This window comes from Sciurus vulgaris (genome assembly GCF_902686455.1).
Source record: "Sciurus vulgaris genome assembly, chromosome: X".
Lineage (NCBI taxonomy): Eukaryota > Metazoa > Chordata > Mammalia > Rodentia > Sciuridae > Sciurus > Sciurus vulgaris.
The window spans coordinates 23,402,164-23,417,469 of NC_136471.1; the positions used below are offsets into that span (position 1 = coordinate 23,402,164).

The following is a 15,306-nucleotide window of genomic DNA, read 5'->3' on the forward strand; positions in this document are numbered from 1 at the left end:
AGACATGAACCAAAACTCATAGTTACAGCTAATAGAAAGGAGACTAAATTATTATTTACAGATGATTAAGGCTATTTACCAAAATGAAAAAATAAACAGCAAAGAGTAGTAAAAATATAGTTGGTATGGTTTGATATAAGGTGTCCCCAAAAACTTATGTGTGGGACAATGCAAGAAAGCTTAGAAAGCTTAGAGGCAAAATGATTGGATTATGAGTATTAACCTAATCAGTGCCTTAATCCCCTGATAGGGATTAACTGGGTGGTAACTGTAGGCAGGTAGGTTGTAGCTGGAGGTGGGTAAATGGGGTGTGCCTTTGGGGTTTATATCTTGTATGTGATGAGATCTCTCTCTCTCTCTGTCTGTCTCTCTCTCTCTCTCCTTCCTGGTAATGTCCTGAGCTACCTTCCTCTGTCACACCTTCTACCATGATGTTCTGCCTTACCTCTGACCCAGAGGAATGGAGTTGGCCATCTATGGACTGAGACCTCTGAAACAGTGAGCATCAAATAAACTTGTCCTCCTCTATAAGTGTGCTTGTCAGATCTTTTGGTTACTGAAGCAAAAATGCTCAGTAAAACAACAGTGAAGTAGCCAGATATGTTCTGTATATTAATAATAAGCAAGTGGAAGTTAATAGAAAAAAATGCAATTCATAATAGCAGTAGACAAAATCCACCATAAAAATTATAACTTAAAAATGTGATATGTATGAAGAAATTATAAAATTTTACTGAGAAACATAAAACAGGACCAAATAGAGAGATGTACCATGTTCCCTGAGAGTAACTTTATTTTATAAAGATGTTAATCTAATAAAATTTGGCATATATATATATATATATATGGTGAAACATTGGTCATTAAAATGATATTTTAAAATAAGTTTAAATCACATGGGAAATGTCACAATATAATATTCAATGAAAATGTAGGATAAAAACTATATGTAAAGTGCTAGGGGTATAGCTTAGTAGGAGAGCACATGTGTAGCATGCAAAAGGCCCTGGGTTCAGTTCCCACCATGAAAAAAAACCTCACAAAAATAACAACAAAAACTATATGTAAGGATTCCAATTATGTAAATATATAAATAAAAGAACAGAAGGAAATAAATAAAAATGTTAACTACAATGATTATCTCTAGATTTCAGGAGAATAAATTTAATTTGATACTTTAAACTTTTCTGACTTTACACATTATACATAATGAAGTTATATTAACTCTATAATCAGAAAAACGTGAAGTTTCTAATATGTACAAGTATGAACATATAACAAATCTTACCATTAAGTATAATTATATTGCACCAATAAAAAATATGGAAAAAAGTGTTTAATACCAATAACCTGACAATGGGGAAAAACATATTTACACTAAAATCAGGCCTATCTGACAAACCCAGTGTCCTCCTCCTGTAATATATTGAATGCTCTAAGGGTTTATGTATGAAGCCCATTACTAAATGTGAAGAGATAACAAAGGAATTTATAAGTAGTCACTTAACTATATTACTGCTCTGATCCAGTAACTTGAACTCTACACAGAAACACATGAGTAATTTCTATGTAGGAGAATTTACAACAAAACCAGCACCATAAATTCAGTGTTTATAAGAGAAAAGGCACAGCTCATTTTCATATCTCAATTTTGGATCAAATACCTTTCTATATCAAGAACAGGATATTTTAATATCTTATTTCAACAGCAATGTCAGTCCGAGAAGAAATGCCTTTGCTCTGATTTTCCTTTTTTTAGTCTTACTTTTATCTTCTACTGCTTAACACAACAAAACAGATACTGAGTTTTCTTAGATGCCTGTAACAAAAGCCAGCAGCTAGGTCTACTTAGAGTCACAGGATCAGGCCTTAAGGTTTCCAAAATCCATGATTAAAGGAAAGAATAATAAAACCCAAACTAGAAAAAGCCTACCTAAACCATTCAGTACAAATTAATAGTGCCAAAGGCAAGGATTGCATTTAAACAAAATTACACATAACCTGTAGCCCCAAGCTAAGTGCCAAGTCCCACTCATCCAAGGGTTCAACCAAGAGATAAGACAACCATTTGATTTAGATTCATGTGGTCAGATACTCTTTTCCATAGCAACCAGACAGCAGTCACAGTAGCAGTCAAGTGCTCATTTTCTCCTCTCCATAACACAGTACAATTAGATGATAAACAAAGAACAGCTTGCACAGAAAGTCAATGATGATTTGCTTCAAACAGATAAAAAGGAGAGAACAGTGGAAAGGAAGACCATGTTCCCTCTGATAAAGGGATACCTAAAGGGAATGGGGTTTAAATAAAAGACCAAATTATTTTTAAAAATAAAAAGAATGCCTGGACAAGCAATTTAAGGGACTCTGTACCTCCTAAAATAATATAACAGATAAATGAAAACACTATGGTTTAACATAAAAAATAAAGAGGGCAAGAGAGAAGCTTAAAACACAACAGCATTTTAAATAACCAAAAAAACACCCATAAACCTTAAGTGCTTTAAAAAACATTTTACTAGCCTTTCCTACAATTATCGGTTTCACAGCAATGATTTAACTGACAGCAATAATACTGCTAGTGCAAAGAAGTTCAGCATTAGAAAAAGTGCAAAGAAGTTCAGCATTAGAAAAGCAAACCATGCTTTCAATTTTTGTAAAGATTCTTATCAGTCACATGCTTTTCTTCAGGCTCAACCTAAATGTTTGTGCAAGACAACTGCTAATTTATATTGTTACTTTAAGAAAATGTAAACTACAGAATAATATGGTAAAATAGAAGATGTGCCCCAAAAGGTATCTCAGATATAGTGAGCCTTCAAGTAAATATTTGTTGAATGAAAAGCAACTGCATTCATAAAGATACTCACTGTTTGAAGCGATGTCAATCAAAAGGGTTTCTTCCGCTTCTGAGAGGAGAAAAAAGAACAAGATAAGGGAAGATAAAATCATTCATCACAATCAAAGGAAGTATACAACTAAGTGCTTCTCTCAGTCACTTCTCCTAGGTTTTAGAACACATTAAAATTTACTCGTTTAGAGGCTCTTTCCACGGGGTGATCCAAGAAGGCAGACTAGAAGGCGATTGCATCTCCAGTCGCTCCAGAACCCAGGATTCAAGAAGGGGAGGCATTGAGAGACTCGGACTAAAATAGAGCCATGGGGTGAGTCTCCCCCACCTGGTGAAGCTCGGCCTGGGCGGGAGGCCCGGATAGGAGCGGCTTATCAGAGCAGGGCAGGGCAGCTAGAGTCTTCCCCAGGCAGCCCTGGGCACTCCGGCGGTGGGCTCCTCCCACACGGCCAGCTTCTCCAACTTCTCAGAGCAGGCCCCCCAGTGAGAGCCTTCCTGCACAGAACCAGCTCCAAGTCCGGGAGCCAGCATGGCAAGCTCCAGCCTGCAGGCAGCTTCAGGGACCAGGACTGGGCAGTAGGGACATCCCCAAGCAGCCCGGCTCCCTCCGACGGGAGGCGCCTTTCAAGGCTAGCTTCTTGGAGCAGACTGCCCAGTGAGAGCCTTTCTACACAGAGCCAGACATAAGTCCCCGAGCCAGCGGAGAGCTCCAACCCGCAGGCAGCCTCTGGGACCAGGACAGGGCAGCCAGAGACTTCTCCAGGTGGCCCTGCCCCCGCCGGCCACAGGCTCTTTCCACAGTGCGATCCAAGATGTTGGACTAGAGAGTGACTGCATCTCCAGTCGCTCCAGAACCCAGGATTCAAGAAGGGGAGGCATTGAGAGACTCGGACTGAAATAGAGCAATGGGGTGAGTATCCCCCACCAGATGAAGCTCGGACTAGGCGGCAGGCCCGGATAGGGGCAGCTTATCAGAGCAGGGCAGGGCAGCTAGAGTCTTCTCCAGGCAGCCCTGTTCACTCCAGCAGTGGGCTCCTCTCACAGGGCCAGCTTCTCGTAGCAGGCCCCCCGTGAGAGCCTTTCCACACAGAACCAGCTCCAAGCCCTGGAACCAGTAGCAGGCTAGGGGCAGCTTTCTTCGGAAGCACTGCATTACCAAGTTACTCCAAGACTTCAGGCTACTGAAGGTTGGGAGGTGATACACTGGAAATCTACAGGGACACTATAAGTCAGTAGAGGAAATCTGCAATATCTCAGAGTCCCACTGACATCTGACCAATATGAGAAAACAAGGGAAGAAAATGTCCCAAACAAACCTAGATATTATATCAATAAACCCAATGACAGCACAGCAGAAGAAATGTCAGAAAGGGAGTTCAGAATGTACATAATTAAAACAATCAGGGAAGCAAACCAGGAGATGAAAGAGCAAATGCAGGCATTAAATGATCGCACCAATCAACAGTTAAAAGAGCAAATACAGGAAGCAAGAGATCATTTCAATAAAGAGTTAGAGATACTGAAAAAAAAAAACAAAACAAACAGAAATCCTTGAAATGAAGGAAACAATAAACCAAGTTAAAAACTCCATACAAAGCATAACCAATAGGATAAAACACCTGGAAGACAGAAAGTCAGACATTGAAGACAAAATATTTAATCTTGAAAACAAAGTTGACCAAACAGAGAAGATGGTAAGAAACCATGAACAGAATCTACAAGAATTATGGGATATCATGAAAAGGCCAAATTTAAGAATTATTGGGATTGTGGAAGGCACAGAGAAACAAACCAAAGGAATGAACAATCTATTCAATGAAATAATATCAGAAAATTTCCCAAATCTGAAGAATGAAATGGAAAACCAAGTACAAGAGGCTTATAGGACTTCAAATATACTAAATTAAAACAGACCCACACCAAGGCACATTATTATGAAAATACCTAACATACAAAATAAAGAGAATTTTAAAGGCCATGAGAGAAAAGGATCAAATTACATTCAGTGGGGAAACCAATAAGAATATCAGCAGATTTTTCAATCCAGAACCTAAAAGATAGAAGGGCCTGGAACAACATTGACCAAGCCCTGAAAGAAAACAGATGCCAACCAAGAATCTTATACCCAGCAAAACTTATTTTCAGAATTGACAACGAAATAAGATCCTTCCATGATAAACAAAAGCCAAAGGAATTTACAAAAAGCCAGCATTACAGAATATTCTCAGCAAAATATTCCATGAGGAAGAGATGAAAAACAACGATGCAAATCAGCAACAGGAGGAACTAGCCTAAAGGAATAGCCAAATAAAGGAGAAAACAAATCATATCAAAAAAAACAAAAATGAGTCAAATGACTGGGAATACAAATCATGTCAATAATAACCCTGAATGTTAATGACCTAATCAAAAGACATAGACTGGCAGATTGGATTAAAAAGAAAAATCAAACAATATGCTGCCTGCAAGAGACTCATCTCATAGAAAGAGATACCCATAGACTAAAGGTAAAAGGATGGGAAAAAACATACCATGCACACGGACACAGCAAAAAAGCTGGAGTATCCATCCTCATTTCAGATAATGTGGACTTCAAGCCAAAACTAGTCAAAAGGGATAAAGAAGGACATTACATATTGCTTAAGGGAAGCATAAATCAGCAAGACATAACAATCATAAATATCTATGCCCCGAACACTGGCTCATCCATGTATATCGAACAAATCCTTCTCAATTCCAGAAATCAAATAGACCACAACACAATAATACTAGGTGATTTTAACACACCTCTTTCACCACTGGATAGATCTTCCAAACAAAAATTGAATAAAGAAACCATAGATCTCAATAATACAATCAACAATTTAGACTTAACGGACACATATAGAATATACCATCCAACCAAAAGCGAATACACTTTCTTCTCAGCAGCACATGGATCCTTCTCTAAAATAGACCATATTTTATGCCACAAAGCTACGGTTAGCAAATACAAGAAGACAGAGATACTACCTTGTACTCTATCAGATCGTAATGGATTGAAATTAGAAATAAATGACAGAATAAAAAACAGAAATTTCTCCAATATCTGGGGATTAAATAATACAATATTATATGGTGAATGGATAACAGAAGACATCAGGAGGGAAATAAAAAAATCCTTAGAAATAAAGGAGAACAAAGACACATCATATCAAAATCTCTGGGATACTATGAAAGCAGTACTTAGAGGAAGATTTATTTCATGGTGCGCATTCAACAAAAGAAGTAGAAATCAACAAATAAATGACTTAACACTACAGATCAAAGCCCTAGAAAAAGAAGAGCAGACCAACACCAAAAGTAGTAGAAGACAGGAAATACTTAAAATCAGAGCCCAAATCAATGAAATTGAAACAAAAGAAACAATCGGAAAAATTAACAAAATAAATAGTTGGTTCTTTGAAAAAATAGACAAAATTGATAAACCCTTAGCCACACTAACAAAGAGGGAGAAAACTCAAATTACTAAAATTCAGAATGAACAAGGAAATATCACAACAGACATGAGTGAAATACAAAACATAATTAGAAGCTATTTTGAAAATCTATACTCCAACAAAACAGAAAACCTCGAAGACATCAACAAGTTTCTAGAGACATATGAATTACCTAAACTGAATGAGGAGGACATACAAAACTTAAATAAATCAATTTCAAGCAATGAAATAGAAGAGGTCATCAAAGGCCTACCAACAAAGAAAAGTCCGGGACCAGATGGGTTCTCAGCTGAGTTCTACAAAACGTTTAAAGAAGAGCTCATTCCAATACTCCTCAAAGTATTCCATAAAATAGAAGAGGAGGGAACCCTCCCAAACTCATTCTATGAAGCCAATATCACCCTGATACCTAAACCAGACAGAGACACATCGAGGAAAGAAAATTTCAGACCAACATCCTTAATGAACATCGACAAAAAAATTCTCAACAAAATTTTAGCAAATCGCATACAAAAATATATTAAAAAGATAGTGCACCACGATTAAGTGGATTTTATCCCAGGGATGCAAGGTTGGTTCAACATCCGGAAATCAATCAATGTCATTCACCATATCAACAGACTTAAAGTTAAGAATCACATGATTATTTCAATAGATGCAGAAAAAGCATTCGATAACATACAGCATCCCTTCATGCTCAAAACACTAGAAAAAATTGGGGTAGTGGGAACATTCCTAAACATTGTAAAGGTCATCTACGCTAAGCCCATGGCCAATATCATTCTAAATGGAGAAAAACTGAAAGCATTCCCCCTAAAAACTGGAACAAGGCAGGGATGCCCTCTTTCACCACTTTTATTCAACATCGTCCTTGAGACTGTAGCCAGAGCAATTAGACAAACCAAAGAAATTAAAGGGATACAAATTGGAAAAGAAGAACTCATACTATCTCTGTTTGCTGATGACATGATTATATATTTAGAGGAACCTGGAAATTCCACCAGGAAACTTTTAGAACTCATAAGTGAATTCAGTAAAGTAGCAGGTTACAAGATCAATGCTCAAAAATCCAATGCATTTTTATACATAAGTGATGAATCTTCAGAAAGAGAAATTAGGAAAACTACCCCATTCACAATAGCATCTAAAAAAATAAAATACTTGGGAATCAATCTCACAAAAGAGGTGAAAGACCTCTACAATGAGAACTACAGAACACTAAAGAAAGAAATTAAAGAAAACCTTAGAAGATGGAAAGATCTCCCATGTTCTTGGATAGGCAGAATTAATATTGTCAAAATGGCCATACTACCTAATGTGCTATACAGATTCAATGCAATTCCAATTAAAATCCCAATGATATACCTTACAGAAATAGAGCAAGCAATTATGAAATTCATCTGGAAGAATAAGAAACCCAGAATAGCTAAAGCAATCCTCAGTAGAAAGAGCGAAGCAGGGGGTATCGCAAAACCAGATCTTCAACTCTATTACAAAGCAAGAGTAACAAAAACGGCATGGTATTGGTACCAAAATAGACAGGTAGATCAATGGTACAGAATAGAGGACATGGACACAAACTCAAATAAATATAATTTTCTCATACTAGACAAAGGGGCCAAAAATATGCAATGGAGAAAAGATAGCCTCTTCAACAAATGGTGCTGGGAAAACTGGAATTCCATATGCAACAGAATGAAACTAAACCCCTATCTCTCACCCTGCACAAAACTCAACTCAAAATGGAACAAGGACCTCGGAATCAGACCAGAGACCCTGCATCTTATAGAAGAAAAAGTAGGTCCAAATCTTCAACTTGTTGGCTTAGGATCAGACTTCCTTAACAGGACTCCCATAGCACAAGAAATAAAAGCAAGAATCAACAACTAGGATAGATTCAAACTAAAAAGCTTTCTCTCAGCAAAGGAAACTATCAGTAATGTGAAGAGTGAGCCTACACAGTGGGAGAATATCTTTTCCACTCATACTTCAGATAGAGCGCTAATTTCCAGAATCTATAAAGAAGTCAGAAAACTCTACACCAAGAATACAAATAATCCAATCAACAAATGGGCTAAGGAAATGAATAGCCACTTCACAGAAGATGTACAAGCAATCAACAGATATATGAAAAAATGTTCAACATCTCTAGTAATAAGAGAAATGCAAATCAAAACTACCCTAAGATTCCATCTCACCCCAATTAGAATGGCGGTTATCAAGAACACAAGCAACAATAGGTGTTGGCGAGGATGTGGGGAAAAGGCACGCTCATACATTGCTGGTGGGGTTGCAAATTGGTGCAGCCAATCTGGAAAGCAGTATGGAGATTCCTCAGAAAGCTTGGAATGGAACCACCATTTGACCCAGCTATCCCACTCCTTGGCCTATACCCAAAGGACTTAAAATCAGCATACTACAGAGATACAGCCACATCAATGTTCATTGCTGCTCAATTCACCATAGCCAGATTGTGGAACCAACCTAGATGCCCTTCAGTTGATGAATGGATAAAGAAAATGTGGCATATATATACAATGGAATATTACTCCGCCATGAAGAATGATAAAATTATGGCATTTGCAGGCAAATGGATGAAACTGGAGAATATCATGCTAAGTGAGATAAGCCAATCTCCAAAAACTAAAGGACCAATGATCTCGCTGATAAGTGGATGAGGACATATAATGGGGGTGGGAGGGGTTAGTGTTAGGATTAGGGTTAGGTTTAGGGTTAGGGATAAGGAGGGTGGTAAGAATGGAGAAAGGAAGGACTGTATAGTGGGAAAAGAGGGGTGGGAGGGATGGGGGGAAGGGAAAAAATAACAGAATGAATCAAGCAACATTGTCCTATGTAAATTTATGATTACACAAATGGTATGCCTTGAAAAAAAAATTACTTGTTCAGCATTTTTTCCAAAAAGAATTTCAGTAGCACTAGGTTCTGAAGACTTGAACAATTCAACTAAGAAAAAAATGAACTGAATAAGTACCAAATGAAGTTTCTCAAAACAAATCAAGAATGAAAAATTAATAATAGGGAACTTAACATGTTCATTCAAGTGAAGACAAGTTTAGTCCCTCAAGTATAACATACGGATTTAATATAATGCATGTCCTTTAGATACTTCTTATAACAAGCCAAGGAGTGACACTGAAGGCCCCAAGGTAAATTATTTTCTCAACTCAGATCTAGTCTCTGAAAATTTCCCAGTGATTTCATTACCTCTGCTCCTGCCTTATACAAAAGCAGAGTACCAGAGCACATCTCAAGTTCACACCTGGGGGTCCAATGCCTACCACACTCAAAAAGAAGTATAAAACAGTCCCATTCCTATGTTTATTGAGTACTATTCACAATAGCCAAGATATGGAATCAACTGAGGTGTCCAAGGAGGGATGAATGGATAAAGGAAATGTAGTATATATACACAATAAAATATTTTCCAGTCATAAAATGTATGAAGTCCTCTCATTTGTGGCAACATGAATGGAACTAGAAGACATTATGTTAAACAAGACAGGCACAGAAGTACAAACACTAAATGTTCCCACTTACATGTAGAAGCTAAAAAAGTTGACCTTATACAAGTGCAGAGTAGAATAGTGGTCACCAGAGGCTAGAAAAGGTAGGGTGGAGGAGGGATAGAGAAGATGGATAACAGGTCCTAAAGTACAGTGAGAAAGGAAGAATAAGAGGCATGGTGGCACATGCCAGCAATCCCAGCAACTCAGGAGGCTAAGGCAGGAGGACTGCAAGTTCAAAGAGAGCCTCAGTAGATTAGTGAGGCACTTAGCAATTCAGCAAGACCTTGTCTCTAATTAAAATATTTAAAAAGGGCGGGGGGGGGGTCTGGGGAGATAGCTCAGCTGGTATAGTGTTTCCCTTGCCTGCACAAGGCCCTGGGTTCGATCCCCAGTACCAAAAAAAAAAAAAAAAAAAAAGAGCGGGCAGGGGATGTGGCTCACTGGTTAAGCACCCCTGGGTTCAATCCCTGGTATCAAAAAAAAAAAAAAAAAAGAAAGAAAGAAAGAAAAGAAGGAAGAATAAGATCTAGTGCTCTATGACTACATATTGTAACAATTTAATAAATATAACTAGAAGAGAGGAGTTGGAAGATTTCCAACACAAAGAAATGCTAATTACTGATTTGATTATTACTCATTGTATATCAAATTATCATACTGTACCCCATAAATATATATATAATTAATATAATATATACATATAATTATTATGTGTCAATGAAGAAAAAAAAACAGCACAAAGCAGTTTGAAATTTCAGAGTTCTTTTTTCTCTCAAAGGCTTTCCTGGACTTCCTTCATTGCCCCTAGTGTCAACCTTATGTCAACCTTATCCTAATGATAGGATCAACCTATCATTTCCTCTCTGACTTCTCTGGATTTGACCAACAACCTCTGCCAGAATCTCCTAGCTAACTGAACCCTGGGTACTAACTCCTTGGGATTAGCCTGGATCTATGCTGATCAGATGGAGTAGGCTCAGACTTTTCTAGCTCACTTACAAGACTCAATTATATATTTAGCTTCATTATTCAGGTATAACAGAAGTAACTGGGAAGGAACCAAGTTGTCTAATATTAGAAATGAAGTTTCAATACTACGACTAGCATGTTGAAGCAAACTGGACATCAGGACATAGGCACTGTATGTTCATCACTGTTTTTTGGGACCTTTTAGGTAAAACTTGAGCATTTACAGATTTCCAGACAGAAAGGAAGTGAAAACATAAGGACATAACATTTTTCCACAGGGAACTATGGTGTATGCAAGCTCATATTTTCCAGATCCCAAGAAGCATCACTATAATCTAACAACTGGCTGTCTGTTTCTTATTAAAAACAATACTAAGACAAACAAGCCAAACAAGTTCCTAGAAGCAGTAAAAAAGGTAAAAAGCAAACAGGATACTATTGTAAAGTCAAGTTCTTTTGCTTTTCTGTACAGAGCTACAACTTGAAAAGTGAGGCAGCCATAGCGACTTACTATGGTATGCAGGTGCCTTGCTTATTAACATGTCTCACTCACACAGGGCAGGCTAAATAGTTATGACTAAATTATTCTAAACAATGTAGAAACTATTTATTGAAGGTATTTTTAATGCTTAATACATACTGTCTTTTCAAAATACCATCTTAAAAGTCAAACCTGCTACTATCACTGTTTGCTGATGACATGATTCTATATTTAGAAGACCCAAAAAATTTCACTAGAAAACTTCTAGAACTAATAAATGAACTCAGGAAAGTAGCAGGATATAAAATTAACACCCATAAATCAAATGTGTTCCTATACATCAGTGATGAATCCACTAAAGGAGAAATTAGGAAACTACCCCGTTCACAATAGCCTCAAAAATATTTGCAAATCAATATAACAAAAGAGGAGAAAGACTGCTAAAATGAAAACTACAGAACACTAAAGAAAGAAATTTAAGAAGTCCGTAGAAAAAGGAAAGATCTCCCATGCTCTTGGATAGACAGAATTAATATTGTAAAAACGGCCATACTATCAAAAGCATTATACTGATTTAATGCAATTCCTATTAAAATCCCAATGACATTTTTCATAGAAATAGAAAAAGCAATCATGAAATTCATTTGGAAAAATAAGAGACCCAGAATAGCCAAAGCATTCCTTAGCAACAAAAGTAAAGCAGGAGGCATCACAATACTAGACCTTAAACTATACTACAGAGCCACAGTAACAAAAATGGCATGGTTTTAGCACAAGAACAGACATATCGACCAATGATACAGAATAGAAGACACAGAGACAAATCCACATAAATACAGGTATCTCATACTAGACAAAGGTGCCAAAAACATACATTGGAGAAAAGATAGCCTCTTCAACAAATGGTGCTAGGAAAACTGGAAATCCATATGCAGCAAAATGAAATTAAACCCCTATCTCTCACCCTGCACAAAACTCAACTCAAAGTGGATTGAGTACTCAGGCACTAGAACAGAGACCCTGCAACTAACAGAAGAAGAAGAAAGAGTAGGTCCAAATCTTTACCATGTTAGCTTAGGAACAGACTTCCTTAACAAGACTCCTAAACTGCAAGAAGTAAAATCAAGAATCAATAAATGGGATGGAATCAAACTAAAAAGCTTCTTCACAACAAAGAAAAAAATAAAAAAATTGAAGAGAGAGCCTACAGAATGGGAGAAAAATCTTAACCACCTGCTCCTTAGATAGAACATTAATCTCCAGGATATATAAAGAACACAAAAAACTTAACACCAAAAACCCAAATAACCCAATCAATAAATGGGCTAAGGAACTGCACAGACACTTCACAGAAGAAATATAATTGATTAACAAATATACGAAAAAATGTTCAACATCTCAACAATTAGAGAAATGCAATTCAGAACCACACTGAGGTATCATCTCACTCCAGTCAGAATGGCAATTATCAAAAATACAAGCAATAATAAATGTTGGTGAGGATGTAGAGAAAAGGTACACTCATACATTGCTGGACTGCAAGTTGATGAAACCACTCTAGGAAGTAGTATGGAGATTCTTCATAAAGCAGAATGGAACCACCATTTGACCCAGCTATCCCACTCCTTGGTTTATACCCAAAGGATTTAAAATCAGCAAACTACAGTGATGTAGCCACATCAATGTTTATGGCAGCTCAATTCACAACAGCTAAACTATGGAACCAACCTAGGTGCCCTTCAACAGATGAATAAAGAAAATGTGGTATATATACATAACAGAATATTACTCAGCCTTAAAGAAGAATGAAATTATGGCATTTGCTAGTAAATGGATTGAGCTACAGAATATCATGCTATATGAAATAAGCAAATCCCAAAGAATCAAAGGCCGAATATTTTCTGATATGCAGGTGCTAATTCACAGTATAGGGTGGGCTAGGGAAGAATAGAGTTACTTGGGATTTGACAAAGGGGAGTGAGGGGAGGGGGTATGGGGGTAGGAAGGATAGAATGAATCAGACATTATTACCCTATGTGCATATATGATTACATGACCAGTGTAATTCTACATCATGTACAACCAGAACAATGAGAAGTTATGCTCCATTTCTGTATGATGTGTCAAAATGCACTCTATTGTCAGGTATAATTAAGTAGACAAATTTTTTTTAAAAATTTCAAAAGTCACAGCATTTTTTTTGGCAATACTAGGGATTAAACCCAGGTCCTTGCACATGATAGAAGTGCTCTACCACGGAGCCACATCAATTGCCAATAGCTAGATTGTGGAACCAACTTAAATGCCCTTCAATAGATGACTGGATAAAGAAATCATGGTATATATACACAATGGAATATTACTCAGGCATAAAAGAAGAATAAGATTATGGCATTTGCAGGTAAATGGATGGAAAGAGAGAATATCATGCTGAGTGAAATAAGTCAATCCCCAAAAAACCATTCTCTGGTAAGTGGATGCTGATACATAATGGGGTGGTGGGATGGGGTAAGGGGAGAATGGAGGAACACTGGATTGTGTAAAGGGAAATGAGGGGAGGGGAGAGGGAGGGGGAAGGAAAGACAGTAGAATGTGACAAACATCATTACCCTATGTACATGAATGATTTCAAGTATGGTATGATGCTACATCGTGTACAACCAGAGAAATGGAAAGTTGTACTCTATTTGTGTACGATGAATCAAAATGCATCTTGCTGTCATGTATAAGTAAATAAAACAAACAATAAAAAAGCCACACCTGCTATTTTCACTTAGAGAAATAAATCCTGAGGAAATAAGAGATGTATGAAAATTTATATAAAAAGATGTTCATCACATTAGCATATATATTAGTGAATAATAATCCAAATGTCAATCACAGGAGATTTATATGTTTTCAAAACAGAATAGAATATATCAATTAATAGCATGGAAAGCACTCATAATAATAACTGCATGTGGAACAGACCAAAAAAAAAAATTAAAAGATGAGTCCCACTTACCCTGAAAGTTATATGTGTAGAAAAAGGGGAAATACTAGGCATTTATCTCAAGGATGGAAATTTGGGTGACTCATTTTCTTTATGTTGTTCTGCTATTTCCAAACTTTAGACAGCATGCATGCATGCATGTATGTGTGTGTGCATGATATATATTCTATTTAGACAGTATATATATACATTATATGTACTCTCTATATATGTGTATATACATATATATGTACATATATATTACTGTTGTGATAAAAAAAACTTCAAGGTAGTTAATCTATGTAAGGTAGGATTAAAGCTTTCCAAGAAGCTACAATTGATACAGAAAACTTTTGCCTGATAAAACCATTGAACATGATGGAAACATAATGCATTTGTTCTCTAGTAATCAATTCTCTTTCTAAAGCAATGTGAGATGACAGAAGCAACACATCCTACACAAATCTCTCAATTTTGGAGTTTCATTGTAACAGATGAAACAACAGATTTTCGGTGCTCAGTCCACAAATTTGAGGGCAGGAAGCCAAATATTTCCACTCCAGAGTTGATTTTCTTATGATTCACCAATGTCAAGTTTTGGGAATCAACACAAGAGTGTAAGGTATTACAGTTTGGCAAGGCATGCTGCCAAATATTTTAATTTCAAATTGGGAACAAAGTGTTGAATATTTGTGACTCCAAATGACCTTGATACTTTACAATGAGCTGAGTGTCCATTAAACCAAGAATTCCATTTTAAATCTATATACAGGACAATAAGCATAAAAGATTACCTACACAGGTAATAGAAGACATACGTTTGTAATCCCAGATAGGAAAACAGGTCTATGTATCTATATCTATGTATCCCTATCCATCTATATCTATCTATGCATCTATTTATCTATGTATGTTTCAATATTAATCCTTAGCCACTCTTAAATAAAACACTTATCTGCTAAGTGATAAATCAGTAATGTCAACTTTTGGTGCAAAGAGTAATATATTTCATTCTACATGCAGTGACA

The 15,306-nt window shown here is 36.7% G+C and overlaps 1 protein-coding gene across 3 annotated transcripts in view; it reads right to left on the reverse strand.

The window, feature by feature from the left end:
• Positions 1 to 15,306, reverse strand: part of OCRL (OCRL inositol polyphosphate-5-phosphatase) — a 65,285-nt gene that overhangs the window by 44,810 nt on the left and 5,169 nt on the right. For all 3 annotated transcript variants that reach the window (XM_079123359.1, XM_079123360.1, XM_079123358.1), the window contains exon 4: positions 2,871 to 2,909. In XM_079123359.1, coding sequence (XP_078979485.1) covers positions 2,871 to 2,909 — 39 coding nt within the window. The remainder of the gene's footprint in view (positions 1 to 2,870; positions 2,910 to 15,306) is intronic.